The sequence below is a fragment of the Eleginops maclovinus genome, chromosome 8, assembly GCF_036324505.1.
Source record: "Eleginops maclovinus isolate JMC-PN-2008 ecotype Puerto Natales chromosome 8, JC_Emac_rtc_rv5, whole genome shotgun sequence".
In the NCBI taxonomy this organism is placed as follows: Eukaryota; Metazoa; Chordata; class Actinopteri; order Perciformes; family Eleginopidae; genus Eleginops; species Eleginops maclovinus.
The window spans coordinates 15,637,017-15,664,484 of NC_086356.1; the positions used below are offsets into that span (position 1 = coordinate 15,637,017).

At 38.1% G+C, this 27,468-nt stretch overlaps 5 protein-coding genes across 24 annotated transcripts; 2 read left to right on the forward strand and 3 right to left on the reverse strand.

Moving 5' to 3' along the window:
• Nucleotides 1-2,268: 2,268 nt before the first annotated feature.
• mat2al (methionine adenosyltransferase II, alpha-like) lies at nucleotides 2,269-8,162 on the reverse strand. Its single transcript, XM_063888930.1, has 9 exons — nucleotides 7,697-8,162; nucleotides 7,097-7,174; nucleotides 6,341-6,463; nucleotides 6,144-6,256; nucleotides 4,473-4,616; nucleotides 3,778-3,996; nucleotides 3,523-3,705; nucleotides 3,168-3,301; nucleotides 2,269-3,079 (listed from the first exon to the last, which is right to left on the reverse strand). The coding sequence occupies exons 1-9, from the start codon at nucleotides 7,770-7,772 to the stop codon at nucleotides 2,977-2,979; spliced, it is 1,173 nt and encodes a 390-aa protein (XP_063745000.1). The 5' UTR covers nucleotides 7,773-8,162; the 3' UTR covers nucleotides 2,269-2,976.
• Nucleotides 8,163-9,891: 1,729 nt separating this feature from the next.
• On the forward strand, nucleotides 9,892-12,994 carry si:ch73-234b20.5 (uncharacterized protein LOC449923 homolog). Of its 2 annotated transcripts, none has more exons than XM_063890223.1 (3): nucleotides 9,892-10,021; nucleotides 11,063-11,233; nucleotides 12,369-12,994. In XM_063890223.1, exons 1-3 carry the CDS (start codon nucleotides 10,019-10,021, stop codon nucleotides 12,504-12,506), a joined length of 312 nt encoding a protein of 103 aa, XP_063746293.1. In that variant the 5' UTR covers nucleotides 9,892-10,018; the 3' UTR covers nucleotides 12,507-12,994. The 2 variants fall into 2 exon arrangements, with proteins under 2 accessions (XP_063746293.1, XP_063746292.1); XM_063890222.1 differs by lacking the exon at nucleotides 9,892-10,021 and adding an exon at nucleotides 10,114-10,429.
• Nucleotides 11,569-17,798, reverse strand: LOC134868866 (heterogeneous nuclear ribonucleoprotein D0-like). Of its 17 annotated transcripts, XR_010166336.1 has the most exons (10): nucleotides 17,321-17,798; nucleotides 16,537-16,705; nucleotides 16,248-16,409; nucleotides 15,929-16,060; nucleotides 15,727-15,826; nucleotides 14,685-14,840; nucleotides 14,481-14,575; nucleotides 14,039-14,140; nucleotides 13,229-13,298; nucleotides 11,569-12,412 (listed from the first exon to the last, which is right to left on the reverse strand). XR_010166336.1 is itself a non-coding variant. In XM_063890218.1 (8 exons), exons 1-7 carry the CDS (start codon nucleotides 17,485-17,487, stop codon nucleotides 14,505-14,507), a joined length of 957 nt encoding a protein of 318 aa, XP_063746288.1. In that variant the 5' UTR covers nucleotides 17,488-17,798; the 3' UTR covers nucleotides 12,854-13,298; nucleotides 14,485-14,504. The 17 variants fall into 17 exon arrangements, 6 of the variants coding, with proteins under 6 accessions (XP_063746288.1, XP_063746287.1, XP_063746285.1 ...); XR_010166337.1 differs by lacking the exon at nucleotides 14,039-14,140 and having other exon boundaries at nucleotides 14,485-14,575; XR_010166334.1 differs by lacking the exon at nucleotides 14,039-14,140.
• Nucleotides 17,393-21,659, forward strand: enoph1 (enolase-phosphatase 1). The gene is made up of 6 exons (XM_063890221.1): nucleotides 17,393-18,165; nucleotides 19,135-19,236; nucleotides 19,689-19,891; nucleotides 20,200-20,332; nucleotides 20,448-20,571; nucleotides 20,735-21,659. Exons 1-6 carry the CDS (start codon nucleotides 18,082-18,084, stop codon nucleotides 20,872-20,874), a joined length of 786 nt encoding a protein of 261 aa, XP_063746291.1. The 5' UTR covers nucleotides 17,393-18,081; the 3' UTR covers nucleotides 20,875-21,659.
• Nucleotides 21,660-21,807: 148 nt separating this feature from the next.
• tmem150c (transmembrane protein 150C) lies at nucleotides 21,808-27,062 on the reverse strand. Of its 3 annotated transcripts, none has more exons than XM_063890329.1 (8): nucleotides 26,827-27,062; nucleotides 26,129-26,209; nucleotides 25,838-25,891; nucleotides 25,712-25,747; nucleotides 25,548-25,615; nucleotides 25,336-25,463; nucleotides 25,087-25,264; nucleotides 21,808-22,856 (listed from the first exon to the last, which is right to left on the reverse strand). In XM_063890329.1, the coding sequence occupies exons 2-8, from the start codon at nucleotides 26,200-26,202 to the stop codon at nucleotides 22,651-22,653; spliced, it is 744 nt and encodes a 247-aa protein (XP_063746399.1). In that variant the 5' UTR covers nucleotides 26,203-26,209; nucleotides 26,827-27,062; the 3' UTR covers nucleotides 21,808-22,650. The 3 variants fall into 3 exon arrangements, with proteins under 3 accessions (XP_063746399.1, XP_063746400.1, XP_063746402.1); XM_063890330.1 differs by having other exon boundaries at nucleotides 26,831-27,036; XM_063890332.1 differs by having other exon boundaries at nucleotides 26,836-27,020.
• Between the last annotated feature and the right edge of the window lie 406 nt (nucleotides 27,063-27,468).

Below are 27,468 nucleotides of genomic sequence, written 5' to 3' on the forward strand. Positions count from 1 at the left end.
AGGTGTCGTTGCCTCATTAAGCCGCCGGTAGTCACCACACGGGCGCCAGCCGCCACCGGGTTTGGGGACGATGTGGAGGGGTGACGCCCACGGGCTGTCGGATCGGCGGACTATGCCCAGGCGCTCAATGTTAGCAAACTCAGCCTTTGCAACCGCAAGCTTGGTCGGTTCGAGGCGCCGAGCACGGGCGTAAACGGGTGGACCAGTAGTGGCGAGATGGTGCTCCACACCATGCTTCACGGCAGACACCGAGAAAGTGGGCTGAGTGAGGGCCGGGAAACCAGCCGGTAGACGTTGGAAGTCATCTGAGGATGAGAGCATACTAGACAGTTGTATGGAGTCAGCCCCGCTGAGCGTGCACGTATATGAACAAAACGTGACAGCGTCAATCAAACGGCGGTTCTTGACATCCACTAACAGTCCGTGTGCACACAAAAAATCGGCACCAAGGAGGGGAAAAGCAATGTTGGCTGTAACAAAATCCCAGCCAAACCGATGCCCTCCGAAACACAACTCAACATACCTCTTTCCATATGTGCGGATGGGGGTCCCATTAGCAGCTTCCATAGGGGGGCCATGGCTGTCGGTAGCAATGTCCAAACGGGATGCAGGCAGGACGCTCCTCTGTGCTCCCGTGTCGCACAGGAAACGTCGTCCGGAGATGCTGTCACGGATGAAAAGCAGCCTGCCTATGCGGCCAACGCTCATGGCCACTACTGAGCGCCGGCCCTGGCGTTTCCCGACCCGCCGAAACTGCATGGAGGACGGCATTTAAGAGCCTTCGGTCCAAACTTCTCATGGTAAAAACACATACCTGAAGACTGCTGGGGGCCTGAAAACTGCTGCCGACCTGTAGACTGCTGGGGGCCTGAAAACTGCTGCCGACCTGTAGACTGCTGCCGGCCTGAAAACTGCTGCCGACGAGAAGATGTTGCAGCAATGAGTGCGGAATCGTCCTGTGGCACAGGAACGACGTGCGCGGGAAAGAGCGCCGCCATGACACAGTGCCCTTGACTCGCCAGGAGAAATGTATCAGCCTCTTCAGCCAGTCTCCAACAATCAGTGATTGTGGTGTTACAGGACAGCGCCATCTTGTTTTGTTATAACTTTTACTGTGTGATTAAACGAGACACGCATTCGTGTGCTCAACTGTAATGAACGTCTCCTGCGTTTCAATACGATCTCCACACTGGTGACCCCGACGTTTGTTTGCTGGACGTATCCAGAGACACAACACGACACGACACGAAAATGACGGTGAACGCTGTTACCCTCAAACTCCCCGAATTCTGGGAATCATCTGCGTCAGCATGGTTTGCCCAGACTGAAGCGCAGTTCGCGTTGCGTGAAATCACCGTTGATGCTGTAAACCAACAAGCATGGGGCTCCACGTCATCGTAAACACAGATTAATTAAAGGGACCACGATCCCTTTTTACAGTCGTACTTTCAAGCATAAACCAACGGTCATACTTACAGGCATGAAACAACAGTGTGTAGAACCACACTTAAGAAGGAGGTGAATTATGTATACTACATTCACTACAACCCCAAATTAAACCCAGTCTTCCACAGCGAGAGCTCCAATGAAAGCTAAGCCTCAGTCCCCTGACTGCACGAAATCTGTAAAACTGGCGCTGCTAAAATCCGGAGTACATTTCTATCAGATATCCAAACTAAAAATAACTTAACCACAGCGTTTTTGTGCTACTTATTAAAAGCATTCAAGGATGCCTGACGCTAAAGCAGTATGTGTGCTTTGTTAGTTAGTATGTGCTGTCAGGCTAACGTTAGCTATGTTTTTACAACGTTGTCGACCTACTGCCTAATGTTTGGTAGTCTTCTGAGAAAGACGGTTGATATCCTGGAACAGTTTGAGCCGTTAAAATACCGTCCAAATTATAGCGCAGATAGGAAACAAAAAACGGCAAGCTAGCCGGTGACTTAGCTAGCCACTTTGTTCCTGGAGGACCACCACATGTTTTTTTTGTTTTTTACAGAGGTATGGTTTTTAACATACCCATTGGTTGGATTTAATTAAGTGTTTTCTTCCAACAGCAGACTCTTAAGTATGTTATATAAAAGAATAATTCAATGTTCACAATGAAATAGCACAGTACCTTTACCCATAAGAATAACAGTATTTGGCAACGGCCAATCAGATTGCAGTTTGTGGTTCTGCCTTTGCGCATGCGTCTTGTTCTTTTCCCAAACTTCACACTGACCATAATAATCAATATGAGTTAAAGACAGAAAAACTTATGTCATGCATGGATCTAGATTTATATTCATCGGTTAAAAGTATCTCAGTACATTTAATCAAATACTTTACACAAGCATATTTTTCACTGCCCTTTAGGTAAATATACTTTTTACTCATCTACATGTATGTCATAACTAAAGCTACTTTGCATACTTCTACAAAAACAAAAGAAGTAGACATACATTCATTATAATGTATTATCAAAAGGCTAAAATAAGATGAGACTTTTGGTCCTGATGCTTATACTTTTGTACATTTCAAGTCAACATTTGAATGCAGGACTTTAAAGACGTTTTTATATACTGCCTGTAGTACTCATTTTTTTTAACCAAAGTAATAGTTTTTTTTACTTATTCCAGCACTGTTCACTGTGAGCTACTTAGTGGCATTAAAGTGAAGTTAAGTACTCGAGGAAGTCTTCTGCATAGTTGTTTTTATCACCAAACATTATTTATTACAAATGATCAAAATTGTACCTGACAATTGTTACACAATTTAAAAAAGAAAATCCAACTTATTCCATTTTTTTTTCTTTTTTAAACAAGATATTTTTTTACAAAAGTCAGATCAAAATACATTTTCGGCACTGACCTTTATGATTTAAGGTCGGAAAAAAGTAATATATGCCTTCAGTCATATTTAAAAATATTGATTTGTTGACCCTTGATTGTTTAACAAATAATTGTTAAGAAATAACTGAAAGATGAGTAAAACTCAAAACACCAGAGGCTTTGGTTTTTCCCAGGGGAAATCCTCTCTGCCAAAGTGACCGTAGCAGGCGGTGGCCTGGTAAATTGGCCGCTTCAAACCCAGCTCTCTGTTAATGAAGTAAATATTAAACTGTTAAAATTGATCAAAAAACACTAGAAATATGATGTTTTAGCTGTGAGATAAACAAAACATACTTCACAATGACGCCAGGCCTCAGGTCAAAGTTCTTCTGAACTATTTGCAGCAGCTCGTCTTCGTCCTTGTTCGATGAGCCGTAGTGAAACACTGTGATGGAAAGCGGGTGGCTCACACCGATCGCATAGGAGATCTAAAGGGAAAAACAGACAATGTCAGTAATCATTGATCAGATATTGAACAACAACCATGCAAGGTTGTCAAGAATCATCGCACACTAGACACTAAATAATGACCTGTTTGTAAAGTTAGTATAGGGTCACCACGGATTACATGGGGAAAATACAGAAATACTAGTTCCCACTACTCATCACAGTAGGGTATTAATAAGTGCATTTCTTTGAACTTCCTCACCTGAACGAGGACTCTCCTGCAGAGTCCTGCTTTGACCAAAGACTTGGCCACCCAGCGAGCCGCATAAGCTCCGGACCGATCCACTTTGGAGTAGTCTTTTCCGGAGAAAGCCCCTCCTCCATGCCCACCCCAGCCTCCATACGTGTCCACTATGATTTTACGTCCTGTCAGTCCTGCATCGCTCTGAGTATACAAAAACATCAGCTTCTGCATTCCTGCAAATACATTTCCATCTGCGCTTTAGTCCTCACTCACCTGTGGGCCACCTTTCAGAAATTTCCCACTTGGCAGTAGATGGTAGATGGTCTTGTCATCCAGGTACCTGGCAGGAATGATGACCTTGACCACCTTCTCCATCAGATTGCATCTGATATCCTCCAGGCTGATGTCTGGGCTGTGTTGTACAGAGATGACCACAGTGTGAACACGCAGAGGCTCCATGGCTCCCATATTGTCTCTATACTCCACTGTGACCTGCAGCAACAAGGGCAAAACAATTCAGCAAACTCATTATGCCACAATATCAAAACAACAGTCGAATAGACCAAAATAACAACCCAGCCTTTGCTGAAAAAGTATCCTTGATCTCAAATGAAAATATCATGAGGTTAACAAAATATCTTTCATAAAGAGTTAGCAGAGGACAATACACTGATATTTCAGGTTATTAACCTTCCTAGGCAAAAATGACTATTCCACCACCTCCTTACCCCTAATTCCTACATCCACCTGCTCAACTGTTCCTTATTCCCCAATTCTCACCGTATAAATACCAACCCATCTCCAGCTACTCCTCGTCAGATTGTCATTGTTCCTTTGTGCCTGTCTTTCCAGCTACCTGAGCCGGGACATGGATTGTCTTAATGTGTCCTTTCCCTGCTGCCTCACACCCAGCAGCCTGATACTTTACTTCTTTATTGCCCCTCAGCTCAGCCTTTAAGATGCCTCACTTGTGATTTGGAGTCTGGTTGAATCCAGGGACAATCTCCGTTGCGTGACAGCTCCTTTATCCTGTAGTTGAGTTTGTGGGCCAGAAGGATGGTTAACGGCATGCACTCCTCCGTTTCATCTGTGGCGTAGCCAAACATCAAACCCTGAGGAGACAGGCAGATCGATAGATATGGAAACCCAGTCAGAGCAGTTATGGTAAAAGTTTAAAAATGTAATCTTTAAGCTGGAGTAAATACAGTTTAAATGAGAGCCCTTTGTTATCTTGTAAATGACTAATATTTTTAATCAGCTACACTAATCTCACTTTGCTCCAGATGGAAATATTGCAGCTACTATTATAAAAATAGTCATACATTTTCATTCAGACTTTTACTATCCCCATGATGTAATTTATATTAAAAGGTGCCATAGAAAGCATCTATCTGGTATTTTGATTGTTCTCTGATGACTACAAATAAGGTATATAACTTTGGTTGATCCAAAATATGTCCCGAGGCGGTTTTACAGGCGCATTTACATCCTATGATTTGGTCCTAGAATGAAACATGCTGAATTGCCTTATAAGGGGCTCATTTAAATAATTATGAGCTCTGCTCTGATTGGCTGGTTTACAAGGCGCAATCCATGGCTGCCTCAGAGTCCCAAGAAGAAAGTGAAGTTTGCGAAACTGTGAGAAATGAACCATGGAGGCTATTGGCATCCAACCTTACATGTTTGAGCCACTATCGGAGGGCCTGGACTACCGTGTTTTACGTAACAGTCAGGGATTGTTGTAATTTGCCCGTTTTACCGCTGTGATACACATATTCATGATTTGCAGGTGAAGGAGGAAACAATGGTGTTTGAGGTTCACGATATGTCAGCTCAATGTACCGAACTCTCCTTATTCAACTATGCCAAGGTAAACACAGTTTTCCATTCTATCGCACCTTTAACTCAGGTAAAACTCCAACATGAGGTTGAAATATTAATTTGTACAATACTTTCTTATCAGAGCAGAAGATGTTTCTGTTTCCAAAGACTAAGGGCCCAAATATAGTTTAGTATTTTCAGCATTTTGTTTTTTGTCATCACTGCATCTCAAAAATAATGTTATTTAAGCACGGCATGACTATGCTTCCTCTGGCTTTTATCTCTGTTGCTATGATCACTGACATGTCTGGGCACAACACCCCTAATCAAAGCACTTCTGTTACAACCAACTCTCTTCAGTTGTTACTAATTGCCCTGTAACTAAATGTGGCAACAGTTGCTGATCTTTGTAAATTGGGACAGTTTTAAATTAGGCTCTGTTGCATTAAATTCTGGCACTTCAGCACCAACAAAGTATGAATATTGCCTAATTTAAATACCTTGAAAGAGCACAGGAGATTCAAAACATGTTTTGGCTGGAAGCACAGTTAGGTAAATTATTTCAATCTTTGCAAGTTCTTTGAGAATTACATTTTTTTTGTCTTATGGAGACTGACTAGGCAGTTGCTAAAGCCACATAATCGCTGTGTGAACTCAGGTTAATTGTAATGTAAGGATATATAGAAATGAAGAAGCCAATTTCAAATGCAGTACTGGTTCCTTTACCTTCGTGACTTTTTACAACCATTTAATAACATAAAACTAAATCCATTTGGTAGTTTTGATAAAGTTAAGGATTAAAAGGTAAAATACTCAACCTGGTCCCCGGCGCCGATGTCCTCCTGATCTCTGCCTCCAAACACACAGTCTGATATCTCTGCACACTGCGGCTCCAGGGCCAACAGCACATTGCACGTCTTATAGTCAAAACCTGCACATCACAGTTGGGAGTCATTCACTTAAATTCCCTGAGAACATTCTGCACAACATTTAAGTAGTAAAATAAGAAACCCACCTTTTGAAGAGTCATCATAGCCAATCTTCTTCACGGTATTTCGGACCACTGCCTTGAGATCCACGATGGCCTTGGATGTCACTTCTCCAACCAGTAAAATCATGCCAGTCTTTGCCACACATTCTGCAACAAAACATGAATCACTTTGTGTATCATGTAGATAAGTGTTTCAACATTTTATTGCTTTTTTGCTCTATTGACGTTTCAACCACAAATCTATGTTCTTGATCTTTGTCTGTCATTCACCAGCAGAACAAAACAATTTTCCAATCTGTTAATCAAAGTAAATGTATTCTAGTCTAATATAACCTCAAACTGGCTTCCGGTCTACAATGAACCAACCACACCATGAATGTAATAACATTCTGACTGTTACAGCAGTTAAAAATTGCATTGAGAAAAAGGACAATTTAATAGAAAATGTCCAGATTTATTTATCGGATTTAGTCTATCATATTCACTTTTTGTTTTATTTATTTTTTAATCTGACAGTACTCGAACGTAGCCTTGGAGGTATATTTATCCCTGTTCAGAAACACTGATGTTAAACAAACTGTTTTAATGAATGCAATGAATAATCACAGTTTATTTCAATTATTTACTTTTTTCACAAACAAGTCTGAAGCACCTTTAGGAATTAGGGGTTGGGTGCATCAAGACAAAGTGTTAATGATCCAGTTGGATTTCATCTGTGAGAAAACCTGACTAATAGAGAGTAATATGATAAATATCAATATTATTAGACATAAAACTCACCACAAGCCACTTTAGAGTCTGGGTCTTGACTCAGGTATGCATCGAGCACAGCATCACTGATCTGATCACACATTTTATCTGTGAAAACAAAGACAGAGATGTAAAGAAAAGAACCAGGACAGATGCCTTAAACACACATTTAATCAAATAATACTGTTTTACTACTGAAGTTATCAGCGACTGAAGGTTGCACACCAGCCTATTATAGTAAGAATTAAGTTTGTAAAAATCCCATTCCTAAATGACATGAAAAAGGCTGCTTTCAAAACTTTAATTAAGAATGCAGAATGGCCCATTTCAGAATATATATGCTAAATGATATAACTGTAATAATTATTGATGCATTAATGTGGTCATCACTTTAATGTTGCAGGTGGCAAAACTATAACCAATTTTAACTTGATTATATACTGTCAAGTTGTTTTATTCATAATAATCCATGTGATTACTTCTTCCACCACTGGATGTAGTTCTTTCACCAGTGAGATTTAATAATGAACATGTCCATATTGTGTAGTGTACTGCATCCATAGACTGTATACAAAGTACACACAGGTTTTCCTCAAAACACATGTATACAGTAAATGCTGTCTACGTTACCTGAGTGTCCCTCTCCCACAGACTCAGAGGTGAAGAGGAAAGTCTTCCCGCTGGAGACTGCTCCTCTCGGGTTCATCTTCAGCTCGTCGGTCGGTCGGTGGTGGTGTTTGAAAAGTTGAATTTAACGGAATCAACGGCACCCGAGCTCTTAAGTTGAAATTGTCTTCTGACGTCCGCCGACTATTGCTATGAAAATCAATGATTAACTCTGAATGTTAACCTAATAAAGACATTGGACGGTAGTAAAGTCGATTTAGGACAGGCGGATTTAAAAAAACAAACACCCGAGGCAATGGTCACTAACTGTGGTCCAATACATGTACATGTAAACCGTACACGGTTAAAAATTAAAAATAAGCGACAGGTTTTAATACTAACATTTAATCCCTCCTTTCTGGCTTCCTGATAACGGTTGTGTGAGTTTGAGGCGGACTGTTTACAAGTGTAAATCCTTCAGGCAGCAGCTCGGGCAGCCTCAAGATAGCGCAACAGGTCAAGTGAACATATTTTCCCCTCATCATTTAAAATATATTTAACTATTTTACACTTACTGTATTTATAATACATGTATATATTGTTTAAAACATCGATTTTTTTCTTTCAATTTTCAAAATAGTCATGAAATGTTTTTACACTTAAATGATTTGTCAATAAAGAAACAAACAGCAAAATTGATTATATATATATAAAAGTAAATATTATACAATAAAATATGTGCACCAATTTAATTTATTACATATATAATAATGAATTAAGATCAATAGAATAAATATATTGTAAAACAGTTTACCTCAATTCATCCTTAATCTGGCAACGTCAGTAGAAAAGGAAGTACTTAGATATTTTATATAAGTAAAACATGTAGTACAACAGTGTAAAAATACTTTTCTATTTTCAAAAGTAAAATAACTATTATGAAGTATGGTCAGTTGCAGAATCATGTTAATAGATATTTTAACACAAACATGGAAAATAAAATAAAAAACTTCCTTAAACTGAATTTATGTAACATTTCCAGATGATTCTTGCCTGCTATATTATTATTTTTATTTTGGCAGGATTTTTATTTCACATTTTATAATGTCCATTTACTTTTCTTTGATGGATGTGGTTAACTGACCTATGAAACAAATTAAGAGTTTGCCTGTAAAACTTACCACATCATTTATTGCATTTGCACCATATTGAAAAATGTCTCAGCTATTTTATGTGTCTGATCCAGATAGACAAAAGCACCACCAACATGATGTGTTTCTGTTATTATTAACACAGAATAAAGACTTCTTTACGCTAGCTAAAACAAAAGTCTTCATAACCTTTTAGAAGTATGATGAATGCAGGTCTGTTATAATGAAATGCATAACAGTGTACATGTGACTGTGTTGTTGTGTCTATCCCCTGTATTTGTATTGTGCCTTTTCTTTTCACTTATATCTTCAACTGTCCAAAGTCCATGAAAACTTTGATTACTTATGAAAGGTGCAGCAAGCATGATGTAATGTATTTTCTGCTGACATACTGCACAGCTTCTCCAAATAAATTGGATTATTTAAGGTTATAGTACATTTAAGACTAATGTATGTCTTTTTATTTGACTTCAAGCGAACATATGCCTACACTGTTCCTTGAGTATTAGTATTGAGCCAAAGTGCAGCATACTCCCAATGTTCAGTTTGTATGACTCATGTCCAGATCCTCTTTATCAGGGAAGTACATCCACAGTACTAACAAAGTCCTATCAAGGCATTTCTTGACCTGCTCAATATCATAATAGATGTGACTTTCGGACACAAAACACATTAGGATCATTATGGTATACATCGTTAACAAATAAACTACCCAACAGTATGCAATTTTAATGGAATGCAAATGAGCTCAACCTCAACTAACACTGGAAAGCTACATATCAAAGCATCAGTGATACTAATCAATTGTAATGGAGTATTTTAACAGAATAGTGTTGCTATGTTTCCTGAGTTAATGATCTTAGTACTTTTCCCATCACTGTGAGATTGAGTACCAAAGATTTTAAAACACAGACTTCTTCTTTTATGAGTTATTGTTCTTGAATATATCTTGCAAACTGATTAAAAAGTGGAGGCACTGTTAAAAGAGTACCAGAAATAGTTTAAACTTGTGCTCCAAAACAGCACCAAGTAGGCAAATTCACATACATACACTTTCCCTGGTAGCTGAAACAACAAGCTGCACAGGATGAGGAAGTGAAGCAACAGTGACCTCACCCCTTTATTGCCTTGCAAATATCTCTCTGCTGAAAGCACTTTGCCCAGACACACAGCTCAACACCAGCTCTGACAACTCATGGTAAGTAAACACATAAAACCAGGAATATATGACTTAAAATGTGTGGTTTAACTGTCTCAAATAGTCAAAAGTTGTTCCTGAAAGAGCAGTAGTGGAGTTCATGAAAAGCTGGAAATGAAAGTGCTGCATGTTCAGGATGTGATAATGACTGGTGCATGGCGACGTTGACTGGCTTCTGGTAAACCAATGAGACTCTGATTGAGGCGACAGGTAGTTAATGAGTTACAGGCGAGAGGTTCAACCTTCAGCAGACATTTGTTCAGCTCTGACTGTGTGATTCACAAGAGCAACACATATCGGCGTTTGTTTATTATACTGGCAGGACTGGATAACAGGACTTTGTGGAGGCTTTTACTTTTTGTGTAGAGACTGTTTTATTTGTTGGGACTGAAGCAGGAGGCTGCTATGGTAAGTTCTTCTTTTTTATACGATGACCTTAGTTTAGTTAAATATTGTTTATGTTTTGAATAGATCACTAGTTGTTTTTCGTCTTCATATCAATTAAAAGTATCTATCTGTCTGTCCAAGTTACAACATTTGTTAAACAGGTTTGCTTTATAAAAAATGTGTTGAAGGTTTTCTTGTGACAGTCACACAGGCCTCTGTAACACCTGATGGCACTCTCACCTGTTAACTCAGGAAGTGAGGTTTGGTCATTTAAAAATGTGTCTACAGAACTGGGCCATAAATTGAAATTGTATCGATAACCTGATAGGAGAGTAGATATCGTCTTAGATTTGTCGTTAAGTGATGTCTTTTCCCGGCGTTATTTTTTAAATGTATCAAACTGTTATAGCGTTTCTACCATTTTCTTTTATCACTGAGTCAATAAATCCACATTACTGATCCTTATCCATCAACATTCCCAGTGTGAATATATTGTGAAAGCATCAATGGTCAACCCTTTTTTTTTCACGTCAACCAGACCTACTACATAGGTTCTTGCCCCTATGTTTGGCTTTTAGTTTGGCTTGTTGTATAGGGGAACTTTTTTGGGAGATTTTGACTAAGAAGAGAATAATTTCCCCTCTTTTTCCCCAGGCTGACGAACGCTCTCAGCCCCCGGCCAGTGGCTCGGTTGCTAAAATGGACCAGGTTCAGAGTCAGGTGAACGAGGTTAAGGTTATTCTGAAAGACAACATCAGCAAAGTGCTGGAGAGAGGGGACAGATTAGACGATCTGATCGGCAAGACTGACGACCTGCAGGCGTCTGTAAGTATCTAGTCGAGATGGTAGTGTTTGTTTCCACCCTGATGTTAAGGATTATTTTTCATATACATTTCAAAGGGTTACTTCCCCTCTACATTATATTCCTTCTCCATTACACACCAGAGTAAAAGTGTCACTATATACCGGTATTTATCATATCCGTGATATAAAACAGGAAATATTGCTCATATAAATAATACACATATGATAATATTATGTAAATAATCCAGTGCCGCTTAAAACCTTTCTGTTTTTTTAATTTTGTGTCTCTCTCCCTCAATGCCCCACACAAATAACTTGTAAGTGATTTACTGAGACAAAACACACAAAAAGCAAAGTTAAAGATGACTTTTTTTACTCTACATTTTGTTAAGTTATCGTGATTTTGTACAAAGAATTATTTTGGCCACAATAATCCTATAGAGAAGATATGATATCCCTTTATCAGAGGTCAAATTGAACTTTTCACTTGCAATATTTAAGATGTATGTAACTTGTAGCCTTATTACATTACTTTTCATATTAAGATTTAACCTGAAAAAAACATTTTTTATTAAACACAGTGGCTACCAACCAAATGCTGTGGGAAAAAAAATCTGTCTACTTTTGGGGGCATTGAGTTAATCAGCCATTTCCCCTCTAAAATTCCCAAATTAAAACATTGTTACTTCTTCTGTTCTTTTATTTATTAGTGCATGACTTTTGATTGTAAATAAACACTATTACATTTTAGTTGTGGCACTTCTTCTTAAAGAGTACTCCACCAATTTACCACAGCTGTCCTGTTGCATTTTCAGATTTGTGCAAAACTTGAGTTCAAGTCTTTTTTTCATGTCTCATTTCACACCTTTATCATCCACAATGCAACTTAATCTCAAAAAGCTAGGTCTGGGTTCAGGTGTTATATTCTAGTAGGAGCTAATGGTTAGTTGTTTTCAATATTTATCCGACTCCCTGCAGCTCCATCTGGGCCTACAAAAGACACTATACATTGTTTTTAAATATGCATTATTACTCTCTGCCACATTTAAACAGACCTAGATTTGTGCAATCGGTAGAGTTCCCCTTTAAGTAAAAGGATGTGGGTAGGTCTTCCATCACTGGTGTTTTATAAGGGCATCCTTTTTGTTTCTTTCAGGCTGACTCGTTCCAAAGAACTTCCACACGTGTTGCCAGGAAATACTGGTGGAAAAACATTAAAATGATGATTATAATCGGTGTGATTGTGCTGATCATCGTTGTCCTCATCATCCTCTTCACCACAAATGTGATTTAAATCCTCAAATATCCTCCTTCACCAGCTCAGGACTGAAAGCAATGAAAACGGGGGATAAAGCTCACCTCTTTTATTGAGCATTTCAGCATTTAATGCACTCATGAAAGTCTACTTTCATTTCAGCAGATATTTCAAGACATATTTATGTAAACTTTAAGGGTACATGATTTTGTAGCATCTGCAGGCTTTTTGATTAAGACTCTGTTATAAAGCGTATAATAAGAAGTTCAAATTGAGACTGAGGGCTTAAATTGCTACACACTTGACTGAAATACTTCCTTGAACACTCCAACATTCATTTAAATGTGACGTAATGTTAATATTTCACAAAGGATCACAAATACAAATGAGTGTTATTATTTTTATTTTTATCGCATATGTCCAATTACCTGTATATATACTGTGTGTGTATGACTGTCAAACCCTATAATAACATATGTATTATATGACTGATGATTATGATAAAGAGGATACACTTGCTACCACGATACTGTATATACTGTAAATGTGTGCTCTGCTCCAAACAATCAAGCTTTTCAGTTATGTAATAAATGATGCAAATTCACAAACAGCATTTGAGAATATTAAATACAAAAACAAGAAGGGACGGGGAATGCAGCAATCTAAATAAATGCAAAACACCAAACTTTTAAGAATCAACAAATACTCCGGTAAATGATGAGGAGAGTTACTGTAGGTCAGTGCTCTTCATTAGTCCTTACAATCAGCTAGTGATCTCTGCTGGACACCTTCATCTCTCCGGCACACTGCTGCCTTTCATCACTCTGAAACCTACGAAAAACAAACAGAACAAATCAGCTATAGATGAACAAAGATTGGTTCATTCATAAATAAAAAGGAATCCCCCTAGTTTACAAACCAAACTGAGAACTTTAACATTTTACAAAAGTTAGTCCATAAGCTAGAAATCCTGAAGTCCAATAAATTGAAGAAGTCAAAATACTACATGGAAGAAATCTTTGATTGGTCAAAAAATACACATTACAGAAAACATTACATGCAAATTTCAGGAAACTTCTTGTTTTACAAAAGGTTATAAAGAGAAAAAATGTGTCGTTACAGGGAAATTAACCAAAGAGGAGCGCTTTCCATCGCTGTCAGTAACACAAAACAGAGCAATACATGTACACAAAGTTAAGAACTTTATCCCCCCAACACAGTCTCGTCCAAATACCAACCAGGATTTAGCTCATGGACTACTGGCTACAAGAGCTAAATAAAGAAACAAGCATTACAGATAAGATTAGGAATGCATATATTAACAATAGGAACTGGAAAGTCCAGAGAATGCTGTACGTATCCTTCAAAAAGCAAATAGTTATTTTTACATATTTACAAAATCATTACTTGTGGGTGGGCCTGTAAAAAATGAAAATTACATGTGTATAGTTTAAGTTTTACATTACAAACAGTTGCAAAGAAATTAAAAATGGAAAGAAAGATGACAAAGCTGGACGTGTCCCATATTGTTTAGTTTAGAAATGCTGATACAGGATGTTGTAAGACCATACCAAATGGCAGCATTCGAGAGCGTATGCTTCTCGTACCCGGTCCGCATTGAGCGGGCCCTGAGAGTATCTGGGAGTCAGCTCATGGCCTGCAAGGAAGCTCCGCTGGCAGGTACAAACAAGGTATGTCAGAGTTAGGAGACAACATACTTCCTTTTCTGTTTCCTTGCACATCCTTAACTTTGGCATCCATTTACTGTAGTACTTTACCTGTTAACTTTACAGATTAAAAAAAAAAAAAAGGTGCAAAAGAGGCAGCAGAAGGCCAGCTGTTAAAATAATTCGCCACATGAGCGTAGCCTCTATGTTACCACTACTGTAAAGCACTTGACGGTGCTGAGAAAAAGAAATTTACAAGAGGAAATTAATCATAATGTTACCAAACAGCAAATTAATAAAACTAGTTTAAGTTCAAAGTAAGAGGTGCATTTCTGTCTTTACATACCTACTTGAAGATGAATTTTCTCCGTTAATACGGCTTGTAACTGTTGGTGTGACCACCACGCCGCGGTGACTTGCCATATCCACCAGACTGATCTACTAATGAGGTAAAAAATCTGACTTCAGGTGTTTTGATCAATTCAAAAGTAATGGAAAATAAATGGGAAAGGTGGACATGAAACAAAGCTCGTCAGGGTGTTTTACTTACTGCTGTAGTCACCATATCCATAATAGTTGTTGTAACCAGGGTAATCATAGCCACCATATCCTCCATATCCTTGATCACCGTAACCATAATTGCCATAATTCCCATAGCCTTGATTCCAGTAGTTGCCATAACCCTGGTTCCAATTTTGATTGGGACCTGGGATTAAACAGGAGTTAAATGAGATCATTATATTCTTATCACACAACCCTTCACCTCCACTCAGAAATACCTAGTGCTATATTTCACAACCAGGTAGCTAGCTCTTCTACAAAAACTTAAATTTAAATTATTGATACTATAAATATCAAACAAATTACACTACTCAATGACACATGAACTATGAATTGCTTATCTGTACTGAACAGTGGAGTAAAATGAAACGTGATGCTTTTATGGAGGGGTTATGCGTTGGACTTTTTCCCTGAGCTGCAGCACTGACCTACTTTGATACATGAACTCTGAAACAAGCACTTTTACAAGTACAGCAAAGCACATACAAAAATAGGAAGCAGAACAAAGCCACAAGCACTTTAAAGAAATGTAGCAACCCTTAGCGTTTTAGGACTTCATTATATTATGTATGTTTGAACATGGATACCGATTTCCCAGCACTTATTTTAAATGTTTTATGTGTGATGTGTTTGTGTTGTGTTAAAAATGATATATATTTATTCAGGAGTAACTGTTTAAAATATAAAATTACAAAAAAGCAAATGAAGATTTGTTTTAATGTAATTCTAATTATTTCCGCTGTGTACAAATGATTAAAGCAAGACATTACGTGGTAATTATTGAGCTTAAGAAGTGCAAACTATTTACCACCGTTTCTGTGTCTCATTTTTACCTAACCCTCTGCAATAAAGAGAATTTCCTTAAAGTGTAACTTCCCTGTTGAAATAATTACAACAATTTAAGTGGGTCCTACATTTTATTTTCTTCCCCCAAACTTCCGGGATCTTTTTTATTGATTAAAAAGGTGCATTATTCATGTGCATTAAACATTAGCTGCATTATTTATTACATAAAAGTTGTCTCCACTCACCGCCGCCTCTTCCTCGAGACCTGGATGAGTATCCTCCTCTGCCTCCCCAGTACTGCTGCTGCTGGTACTGCTCCTTGGACATTGCCACTTTTACTTCACACTAAAGGAAGAACAATTCAGTTTTATTTTCCCAGTGTGCCAACCCAATAACAAGGTAATACATTTTGATGTGCCAGTGATAAAAAAAACAAAAACCCTTCACCTTGCTCAGTCCAATATTGTGGTACTTTTTCTCCATGATCCCCTTAACTGGTTCCTCCTCTTTGAATGTGATGAAGCAGAAGCCTCTCCTTTTGTTTGTTTTGTTCTCCATTGGAAGCTCAACTGACTCCAGCTGTTAACATTATCAATGAATGTACAAAATAATATATAATAATATAAGTTAAGTGTTTAATGGTGATTACAAAAATAAACAACGAGCAAATTCATTTAAAGTTTGCAGGAGTTTAAACAGCCATGCCACAAGAATGAAATTCATAACATGGAGGAAAAATATATTTCCCCTGAGCCAAAAAATATACCTCTCCGAAGGCACTAAAGTACTCTCTGACTTTCTCTTCAGGAGTGTCGGGAGAGAGACCACCAACAAATATCTTCTTAACAGGCTCCTTGCTCTTCATGGCCTTGGCTTTCTTGGGGTCAATGACCTTTCCATTGAGTTTATGTTCCTTCTGTGTGGCAACCTTCAGAACAAAAACAATCAATTGACAAACTGGTCACATTAGAATCAATTTTCATAAACTCCAAGGTTACATATTTTAATTGCTACTTCTGTCTCAAATTGTATTCAACAGAGAAAAGCAGCAATACCTTGTCGACGCTATCAGGTTCCTTGAAGAGGACAAAGCCGAAGCCCCTCGAGCGGCCCGTCATTGGGTCCAGTTTTAAAGTGCAGTCTACAACTTCCCCATATTTGGAAAAATAATCTTTCAGGTCCTTCTTAGTGGTGTCCCAGCTGAGCCCTCCTACAAACATCTTCCTACAGAACAGCACATTTAAAAGAAACCAAAATGCAGATTTAGAAGCAATGACAAAAGTACTCAGATAATTTACTTAGGTAAATAATAAAAGTCCTTCATTCAAAATCCTCAATAAGACAGGTATTGTATGAAATTAAAGTACACAAAAAAAATCTGCAGTTAAATGTTCTATACATATCTTTTGTAATAATTATAATCTCCTCCTCTTAGCAGTTGTGTAAAATTGCCATATCGAGTGTTTGAAGTCTTGAGTTATTGCCAAAGTGAGTCCTGTATATTCTTATAAATTCATCCAGAGTAAAAGTGGAGGTTTTGATGTTTGTACCTTGTTTTCAAATGTACTGGAATAAAAGTACAATATTTTCCTATTTTCCTCCGGGATGTAAATTTAGTGGAGCATGAAGTAGCATGAAAACGAAAGAGTGCCTTTAATTTGTACTTAAATAAAGTAACGTTAATTAATTGAACTCCACTAATACCAATGTGCACTTGGTGACATTTTAACAACACCAGTTTGGTATGTTATGGAAATACTGATGACATACAATACTAATATATTGTTATCCTGGGCAGTTCTCCAAACTGTATGACGTTTGATTCAACCGTAACGTTACCCCTCATCCTCCTCGTTTTTACTGGCGTCAATCTTGGATCCCTCGGCCTCGCCCCCCATCAGGCCACAATCCCCGGTTGCAGACATCGGGTCATCGCTGTTTGCCTCTCCATCCTCTTCCATTCTCATCATAGTTGTGTCATCGCTGAATTCATAATCGTCCGACATTGTTTGTTTTTGTTAAAGTTGTCGATGAACTCTGTCAGAATTCCCAGGAGAAGCTAAGCTAGCTGGCTTGATGACAGCTAATGCTAAGCTAATATGTTTTTGTTACTCTGGAGGTAAAATAGAGTAATATATTTAGTTCGTCCAAGTTAATTAAAATTTTAAATAAGTTTACATATCGGGAAAAACTGTTGTCATAAATGCAAATTGAGTTTAAGCTGCTACGATAAAAGGCGTTACTTGTGAGCGTCGTTTTGTTTTCATCGCAGCCTCTTTTCGTTTGCCTCTTCTTTGCGTGTTTTTTTTCCAGCAGTATGACGCTCAGTGGCGCCCCCTCTGAGCCGCAGCATGAACTGACAGCTCTGAACATGTGTGGCTCTTTCAGTCAAGTCAGTGTTAGCTGCGAGTTGATGGCAAAGCACAGCTAGCTAGTGGCTAACAACTAACCAGGTGGTACATCTGTTAGCGTGTGGATAACCTTTGCTCTGCTTCACCTGTCCCGGGGTTAGAGATCCAGTGAGGAGCGACTACTTTAACACTGTGGTGAAGCTAATTATAATCTAGCGTCAGCTAACAAGCTGCAGACTCTCCTAAAAAATGGCTACTGTTTCAATTCCTGCATGTACCAGTACACTCCTGCTTGATATCGAAGGGACAACAACACCAATCACATTTGTAAAGGTAAGTTATATTACATAGAATTTCTGTTTTCAGCGTGGTTGGCTAATTATGCATTGTTCACAGACGAGTCTTAACGGCCATGCTAACAGATGACAGCAGCTAAACCAGCTAAAGATGGACGGTGTTCGACCATTGTGGCTATTTAGCTGTTGTGTTTTAATTTGACTTTTTATCTTATTTTTACCTCTGTAAAGCGTCCTTGAGCACGTGATAAAGTGCTTGATAAATAAAATGCATTATTATGATTATTATAACTTCATTTAACCATATTTTCTTATTTTGCTTCTATAACTTCGTAGCCTACTGCTTAATTTATATTCTCATTTAATGAACTTGTTTCAGTATTTATTCACTACCTGATTAAAAACAAACCTCATGCCGCTTTCATGTCATTGGAGTTGTCGTAAAAACGAGTTTCGTAGATGCCAATAACATTCTTTTAAATGTTACATCGGTTAACAAGCTAATACGAATACATGATTCGTATATAATACTTAAAATGTAAACGTCAAATTCATATTTAGGTAAATAATAGGACAAACTCAAGTTGAATGTACATAAAATAACACAAAACAAGCAGGGAGTCAATATAAATGAATGTTAAAGTAAAACAGTAAATTGTGAGTACAGCCTCATTTTAAAAAAATGTATGGTATTTATACATTTTCACAACAGATAAGTTTCTGCCACAACTTAATTCTATATAACTTTTACATTTACCCCAAAATAATGATCACTTAATCATTTTTAAATTAAACGTCCTTTACATTACCGACCCCAATTTTTTTTTGTGAAGAATACTAACTTTTTGCCAGCAATATGTGTACACGATTATTTCAAAAAGCTATTGAAACAGAAACACAATTACATTGAAGTAAAGGGAACGTTTTGTGTTTTAATTATTAAGTGTTCCCCCCTATATAAGGAGCTTCTGTTAGCATGCCTAATGACACACTTTACATTTTTTAGGATATCTTATTTCCATACATCAGGGAGCATCTCGAGGAGTACTTATCAACTCACTGGGAGGAAGACGAGTGCAAACAAGATGTTCATCTCCTAAAGAAACAGGTAACCATGTGTAAAGCTTGATGATTTGTCTTATTATGTTTGTCACTCTTTATTTTTTCTCATTGTTGTTTTATGTATCTTATCTTGCTCTGTAAAGCACTTGGGGCTGCATCTTGCATGAATGGTGCTATATAGATACAGGTATTATTATTATTATTATTATTATTATTATTATTATAACATGTGGTTCCCAGACACTAAACTACAGTATAAAGTCACAAGTACATTTTTCCATGTTTTATATAATGTAATCTGCCGGTGTACACAACAACAACAATTGTGTCAGGATGACTCTGATTGTTTAAAAAAATATTGTTTATAAATGGCTTCATTTTGCTCAAATACTTGACGCAGGTAATGATCTGCCTGTGCACAACAAATGAAGGATGTTGTGCTCCTGATTGCTGAGGATTTAATGCTGCCTTAATAAAGAAGCCTGACTGTATTTGCAGATTGAAGAGGACATGAGGCAGCACCGGTCGTGCCCCGTCCACACCGTGGACCAGACGGTGCACACAGATGAGGAGAAGGCTATTAGGGAGGTAATGGATAATGTGCTCTGGCAGATGGCGGCAGACAGGAAGTCGACAGCACTCAAACAGTTACAGGGCCACATGTGGAGGTCAGCATATTCTTCTGGGAGAATCAAAGGCGAGTAAGTACACTGATCATTTTCTTCACTTCAAAATTCATGGGTTCAATCTTAGGTGATGACTTGGCAAGGTTTCCAGAAACGGAAAGCAGCTCATCAACCAAAGCAGAAATGATTGTGTTACTCGTTAATTAGTTTGCAGCTTTGTCTTGTTTTCTCGTTATCTTTCTATATTTGATTGCCTTTTAATTCCTAAAAAAACTGTCGTAAACCATGCTCAAATCCCTTACAAATGTTTGATCGGGTTTAATGCGCTTCATAAAAGTAATTAAAATATGTTCATATTCTGATTTTTGTATTTGTGCAAACAGGATCTACCAGGATGTAATTCCATCACTGAAAAGATGGAGAGATCAAGGACTAAAAGTGTACATTTACTCCTCTGGAAGCGTGGAGGCACAGAAACTTCTGTTTGGATACTCTGTGGAAGGAGACGTTTTAGATGTAAGTACTGCCTCGTGTCAGAAGAAGAACATATTTTGTAATGCCCTTGCTGTTTGTTTTATGGATACAGTGGCTAATGAGCTATTTGTCTTTTTATTTTTTCAAATGGTTTCAGTTATTAGATGGTCACTTTGACACCAGTATAGGACCTAAAGTGGACAGTAAAAGCTACGAGAGAATTGCTGAGAGGATTGGCTGTCAACCAGAGGATATCACATTCTTGACTGACGTCACTCGAGGTAAGTGTGTTAGCAAAAGCATTAGCATGTGTTTATGACAGTCCTTTGCATTGTAAATGTATAATAATTTATTGATCACAGCATGCAAAAAAACAACCCAAGTTTGATTTTGCTTAAAGGCTCTATTAACATGGGCTCCATGCTTGTGTATTTGTCAACGCAGAGGCCAAAGCAGCTGAGGAAATGGGGATGAACGTGGTGGTGGTGGTCAGGCCCGGGAACATGGAGCTGACGGATGACGAGCGTTCCCACTATAACCTCGTTACATCCTTTAGCCAACTGGAAGTGACGGGACGTGTTTAACACAGAGCGAGGAGGAAGACTTTGTTTCATAATGACCTGTTCTTTCTCTTCTTTGCCCTCCCAGCCCCATCACCTCTGTCCTTTTTGCAACTCTAATGTTTTTGTTTGTTCCGCGTTGACAGTTCAAAGGGTGTAGGAGAAGCTGCTGGGACTCCCTTTAGAGGTCCCGGCCTTAAGGAGTCAATCTACCCCGGTCTATAAGGGTGCCTTTCAAGCGTATGGAGACTTATCTATGGAGAGTTATAGTAACATCACTCTCATTGGACCTTTTGATTGACTGGGAAGAAAAGAAAAGCTGTAAAATGAAGCCTGTAGGAAACTGCACACATGACCTTTTTACCTTTTTAACCATGCTCGGTTGGTAAACCTCTCCAATGTTAATGAAACTTTCCAACTGTTTGTGTCGTGTTTGTCACCGTTTTTGTAAACATTTTCCATCCATGTGCCGCCCCCCCCCCCACTTCACATACACACGTGTTGCAGATGTATGAAGTTTTACCCATTGATTGACCCGTTAAGCGTTGTAATGTTTTAGGAAGTGGAACTACAGTGTAGATGCACTCAGCAGTGGTGCTGCTCACGGGAAGTTCTCAGTTCAAACTTTGTCTTAACTAGTCCCCTCGCAGGTGAACGGTGATCTGTTTAACTGTGCCATCCTCGTAATGTTGGTGTTGGAAAGTCACCTTTTGCAAGTTGCCAAATTGATGATTTATGTGCGTGAAACATAATTGGTGTTATTCAGGAAATCTTAACATGCTTCCAATAAATGCCTTGTATCACACAGACGCCTGAGTCCTCTTTCAGTGTAAATGCTACTAATACTTGTTTTCTGTAATGGAAACGCTTACACATTCACTCTTAAGGCTGGTACACGTGTCAATCTGCTAAAATAAGTTCATTTTTCACTAGAGGTAATGAGTCGTATAGTCGTAGTCATTATTACATGTAGGTATATTTGTTTATTTGCCCGCTTTAGATGAGAAGATTTATACAACATCAATCTTTTTACATATTTTGCACGAAAGCAATTGTATTTCCCAAAATAGTGAACTATTCCTTTTAAAAATGTAGGAGTTGCAAATACATAATTTCTCAAATTTGAAAAGTTCTAAATCCTTCTACATAGATTCTGGCAGTAGAACATTAAATCCTTAACATCTTAAACTTAATATTGTTTTTAACAGTAGACTATAATATTCCCCAAGATGCAAGTCATCTTGCTAGCTTGAGGTTCTTCTTTCCAAAAGTCTGTTGTAGTTACTTGAACAATACAGACTTAAAAATTCCCTCATGTTCATTGGCACAATCTACTGAAAAACCACCGGGTACGAAAACTCTGAGATGCTCAATATATCGACCCAGTCGTTGCTATATTTTATTGATACTGATATATCACTGTGCAAACTTCCATTTTTAAAGATAGGTTCATTCAAGATTCATTAATTATCTCCCAAAAGTAAATCATTAAAAACAGTTACAAAAATAATAACGTACATGTTTGCAGTGTCAACACAATGTTGGTATAACTAATTCATTAAAACACCTTTACATATAAATGGAAATGATTGATAAAGCCAGCAGAGTCTCTACTTCTAAAACGTGTCAAGAGAAAGTTGCACACATTACGTCATGATGTGAAACTAATGGGTACAGTAAAGTAAATCATTGGTGTAAAAATGTTTTTTTGGATAGAATAAAAGCATCTCAAAGTTGCTGCTGCATGCATTTCCTGCAGCTAAACCTGCACATCTTTAACCATGAGATAATGTAACATCCTTACAGTGGGTCCGGCTGGTACCTGGACACTTCAAAAGTGTCCGACAGGCTTTCAGGTCGCCCTGAATGTTCTGTACACACAATGTCAAAGCGGTTGTGCCGAAACTCTATGCCGAAAGTGCTGAGGAAGATGAGGAAGAACATGACCAGCGCCCACTGGCACTGAGCCGCCTGCATGTGGAAGCCCTGAGACATCAGGGAGAAGTCTGCAGCAGGGAGTTAAGGGTGAGACGTGTAACTGAGGGCTTACCGTACAAGAAAACACAACCTGGCAACCTGTTAACTCTTCTTCTGCTATCACAATCTGCATCTGCAGTCTAATGTTGGATTATTTTATAGATACACATTTCATCCAACCTTATTCTTTTCTTATTCTTTATTAGGATCCCCATTAGCACTAGCATAAGCGTTGGCTATTCTTCCTGGGGTCCTCACACACACACAGAACAAACATTAAACAAAACTAAAAGCAAAATAGAACAACTCATTTCATCATATGAACAATGGTATATGAAGTGAAACAAAAATGGTCATCACATTTTAGCAATCATCACAAGGCCAAACCACAGGCACAGTTACATTTTACTCTGTAATGCTCATATAATGTTTTAGCAACCTTTTAAAATGTACTTGAGAATTTTCCTGAATTATGTGGACTGGTAACGAGTTCCAGCTGACCATGGCTCTGTACATGACTGTTTTCTGTCTGATATTTGATTTAGATGTGGGTAATACGAACCTTCTTTCTATTGCATGTCTTGTTTGATAGTTATGTTGAGTGTACTGCGATATAAACCTTTGTGATAATATATGTGGTAAGTGTGTCACTGTAATATTCCTAACAAAATTTAACAAAGTATAAGTGGACCTCTGTCTGACACTCAACCATCTAAGGGTCTCCAACATTTCAGTCACTCTGGTTCTGTAGGAGCACTGCAGTGCACATTGTGCTGCCTTATTTTGAGCTACTTGTAGTTTGTCTAGATCTTTTTCTGCAGCACTAGACCAAATAACAAAACAGTAATCAAGGTGTGACAGAACCAAAGCATCTAGAACTTGTCTACTGACATCTTTTGGCAAATATTTTACAATTCTTTTAACAAGTGACACACCCCTTCCCATTTTACATACATTATCAATTTGTTAAGACCAAGATCATTTTTGATCCAGAGTTATACCTAACAATTTCGTTTCCTTGACCTGTTCAATTTCAATATGGTTTAAATGTAATAGCAATTTAGGTTCACCTTTTAACTGATGATTTGATCCTATTATTGAAGATTTAGTTTTTCCAGCATTAAGTACTAACTTATTATTTATGACCCACTCTGAGATCTGTTCTAGATCCTTGTTCATACAGTGACTCAGCTCACTTGTAGATGAAGCTGCTCCATATATTGTCGAGTCATCTGCATACATTACAATTTTGGATTCTTGTAGCACTAATGGTAGATCATTTGTAAAAATAGAAAATAAAAGTGGCCCCAAACAACTACCCTGAGGAACTCCACAAGTGACTGACTTAGTGTTTGACAAACTTCCATTAAAAGAAACAGTTTGACATCGATTGGTCAAGTAACTTTCTACCCACCTCAGCGCATTCAGATTAAAACCATATTGTTTTAGCTTGTGCAACAACAATGGATGATCAATGACATCAAAGGCAGAACTAAAATCAAGTAGTACTGCACCCACTAACTTCCTATCATCTACTTCCACCTTCCAGTCATCGGTCATTTGTGTTAAAGCAGTACATGTTGAATGGCCCGGCCGGTAAGCATGTTGATAATCACTGTTAAGATTGTTACCTTCAAAGCATTTTTGTATTTGGTTAAAAATTATTCTCTCCATTATCTTTCCTAATGCTGGTATCAAACTTATTGGGCGGCTATTTGTACCAGAAAATGGTCCAGCTGGATTTTTTGCAAGTGGAATAATTTTTGCTATTTTCCATGCCTGTGGGCAAATACATTGTTCAATACTCAAATTGATGATATAGCAGATAGGCTCTGCAACCAAATTAGCAACATATCTAAGAAATGTACCATCTAAATGATCCACACCTGGCGGTTTATCATTACATTTACCTAGTAGACATTCAACATCTGCAATTGTCACTTTCTCTATTTTAAATGTACAATTCTTATTTTCCATCTGATGGCAGATAAGATGATTGAACAAAAATAATTTATCAATCAGTCAAAATTTAAATATTGCCTTTTTCTGACTTTTTAACTGTCAATCTGGTTAAACCATTGGTCACTAAGTCAAGTACATTATTACTGAGTACTATATAAAGATATAGGCCCCAATTTCCCAGTCTGATGACTGTACCTAATACAGTTTTGTGGCAGGAAAACTTTTGAACAGCAGTGCATTAAATTTTCTTGGTAATATGTTAATTTCTCTCTTCAAGTAGTCTGAGTAAAAGGATACAGAGTATTATGCAGAGAGAGATGGATCCGGACAGCAGGAAGCGGAGGATCCCGGCCTTCTTCCCTTCATTCTTCAGGTTGGCTCTCAGGGTGATGTAGGACTGCAGCCAGCAGAACAGCGTTCCAAGGCCAAACGTCAACAAGGTGCCAAAGTTGTGGATCATCTCCTCAGTGAATAACTAAAACCAAAGCAGATCAATTAAGTCTTATAAATAATCAAATATATAAATGTGCAATCAGTGCACATTACCTGGAAGTTTCCTACAAGAGTCATCCCTAAGCAGCCAAAAGAGAAAGCCAACAGACTGCCAGCATTCAGCCACTGATTGACCATCGTGTGTTTCAGCTGAAGGTATCTGAGGAAAGCAATAATGAACCCTGAAATTGACAAGAATGGAACATTAAAAAAAGACAATAATAATCTGTATTGTTTATTTTTAACCTAATTAACACTATTCTTACCCACAAAAGCAGCCAGGTTCATGACTTCGCTGAAGATGCAGCTGGCAGGTGGAGAGTTGCCTGCAATACTAAAAGGAAGAGACAATATATCTGCTGTTCTTAAAAATAAGGATTAACTTTAATAAATATGATTTTATTGTGAAGAGGAAATTATGAGTCTGTACCTAATGTAGGGAGGATATAAGGACCCATTTCTTCTCCTGAAAATAATTATATATAAATAAGTCTGATGAATCCAAAGATAAGACAGTTACGCTTTGCTGTATGAAATAATGGTGTTTAATTCTTACTTGTATGGAGAACCCAGAGGTGCTATCGTCTTGTGAATGACAGCAACAAAGTATCTATAAAAAAGAAAAATGTTGATGAGGAGAAACTCGTCTCCCATTCAAAGCTTCCAACCAAAGCAGATGCACACTGACACTCCGGCACAGAGATTACATCTACAGTACAAAACACATGAATTGGAGAAGGAAAACCTAAGATGGGGGTGGGTTCTACTATCTTAAATTATTATAATTTGTTTAAATGTTGATTTAAAACTGATATTTAAAGTTAGTCCCATAATTCAGAGTACTTACACCGCCCACAGTCCCGCAGCACTGAGCACAGTGTAGACGGGAGGCAGAAGAGCCCAAATACTGCAGCTCCACATACTGTCTCTGCGGGAACACAGAGGAGGAATTTCACTTAGTTTATTAAAAGATAATCATTTGTTTAGAAGAATAAAATAGAAAACACTCCATTGTCAAATTCCACAAGATATTTGGATATGATTTGCCTGAGCAAGATATCAAAATACATAACTAAAAACAGTGTTCGAACTATGCCGAGATTTTCGGGGGGTCCCATTTTTCTCTCGGGGGGGGGGGGGGGGGGGGGGGGGGGGGCGCTTGCTCTTGCGCTTGACTCAGAGCGCGGATCTCGAAAACACTATTTTAGAGACCCCCCAACATTTCCCAAATCATGTTTTCAGGGGATCTCGTGTCAGTTTCAGGGGGTCTCGGATCCCTCGAGTCCCCCCGTAGTTCGGACACTGACTAAAAACATTAGAGATATAAAATGCTGATGAGGTGGCAAGCTGGCCTAATATCTTTAAATGCAGTCAGGGAGCTGGCGGAAACATTTACATGAGACAATACTTACCCACTGCAGAGACCTAGTTCTTGTAGGTAGTCTATTTAATAAACTTCAACATTTAACTCAATGAAAATACAGGGAGGGAGAAGCAGAAAAAAGAAACAGCTAATAATTGCTCTGTAAACAAACAATAACTTACCTACCCTACCTCTCCGCCCTGTGGAGACTCTCTCACCGGATTAACCACTCTGTTGTTCAGCTGTAGCAGTAAATACTGTAAAACTATGTAAATGTATCATGTAATTTATGTGTTTGCATCTACTGTCACTAACAAACGCTCGTGCATATACTGCTAAAGGTGTTGTGGAGGTATGAGTGGAATTATAGTTTTCTGTGAAGACGTTTTCCGGTTGGGACATTTGTCCTTCAAAATAAAAGCACAGGGTTGTTAATAAATAAATAAATCAGACGCTTACTGATATCTTTACCTGAAATATGTACGGTTAAAAATGTGGAAATATTCTAATTTTTTTAGCAAATATATTTGAAAGTATTAGTCATGTAGAAAGAGGAGTAAAATCGTTCTCAAATGATGGACAAACTGTGGTTTTAGACTCCTCATCCTGTTTGAGTCATGTATTTATTTTAAATGTATATCATTTTTGGAAAACGCAATATTAAAGGCTTGAGCATTTCTTCTACATAATTTTGTTACATGTTGGAGCCCTCTTCATGTCGAGAAAAACAGATACATTTGCACTATTGTGCATCCAGTTACTCCGCTAATATTCTATACATTTCTTACAGCGGCTTCCTAACGCTATACGGACTGAAGCCACCT

What these genes read in the sequence shown, in the direction of transcription:
- mat2al (XM_063888930.1), bottom strand. Translation starts at nt 7,772, where the DNA reads ATGAACCCGAGAGGAGCAGTCTCCAGCGGGAAGACTTTCCTCTTCACC. An exon ending in CTATGATGACTCTTCAAAAG is followed by an intron (nt 6,257 to 6,340) that starts GTGGGTTTCTTA and finishes TGTGATGTGCAG; the next exon opens with GTTTTGACTATAAGACGTGC. An exon ending in GCAGGAGAGTCCTCGTTCAG is followed by an intron (nt 3,302 to 3,522) that starts GTGAGGAAGTTC and finishes TTTTCCCTTTAG; the next exon opens with ATCTCCTATGCGATCGGTGT.
- si:ch73-234b20.5 (XM_063890223.1), top strand. An exon ending in CTGACGACCTGCAGGCGTCT is followed by an intron (nt 11,234 to 12,368) that starts GTAAGTATCTAG and finishes TGTTTCTTTCAG; the next exon opens with GCTGACTCGTTCCAAAGAAC.
- LOC134868866 (XM_063890218.1), bottom strand. Translation starts at nt 17,487, where the DNA reads ATGTCGGACGATTATGAATTCAGCGATGACACAACTATGATGAGAATG. An exon ending in ACTTTAGTGCCTTCGGAGAG is followed by an intron (nt 16,061 to 16,247) that starts GTATATTTTTTG and finishes TAATGTTAACAG; the next exon opens with CTGGAGTCAGTTGAGCTTCC. An exon ending in ACAATATTGGACTGAGCAAG is followed by an intron (nt 15,827 to 15,928) that starts GTGAAGGGTTTT and finishes TTCTTCCTTTAG; the next exon opens with TGTGAAGTAAAAGTGGCAAT.
- enoph1 (XM_063890221.1), top strand. Translation starts at nt 18,082, where the DNA reads ATGGCTACTGTTTCAATTCCTGCATGTACCAGTACACTCCTGCTTGAT. An exon ending in TCTGGGAGAATCAAAGGCGA is followed by an intron (nt 19,892 to 20,199) that starts GTAAGTACACTG and finishes TTGTGCAAACAG; the next exon opens with GATCTACCAGGATGTAATTC. An exon ending in TGGAAGGAGACGTTTTAGAT is followed by an intron (nt 20,333 to 20,447) that starts GTAAGTACTGCC and finishes AAATGGTTTCAG; the next exon opens with TTATTAGATGGTCACTTTGA.
- tmem150c (XM_063890329.1), bottom strand. Translation starts at nt 26,202, where the DNA reads ATGTGGAGCTGCAGTATTTGGGCTCTTCTGCCTCCCGTCTACACTGTG. An exon ending in GCTGCGGGACTGTGGGCGGT is followed by an intron (nt 25,892 to 26,128) that starts GTAAGTACTCTG and finishes TCTTTTTTATAG; the next exon opens with ATACTTTGTTGCTGTCATTC. An exon ending in CTCTTGTAGGAAACTTCCAG is followed by an intron (nt 25,265 to 25,335) that starts GTAATGTGCACT and finishes CTTTGGTTTTAG; the next exon opens with TTATTCACTGAGGAGATGAT.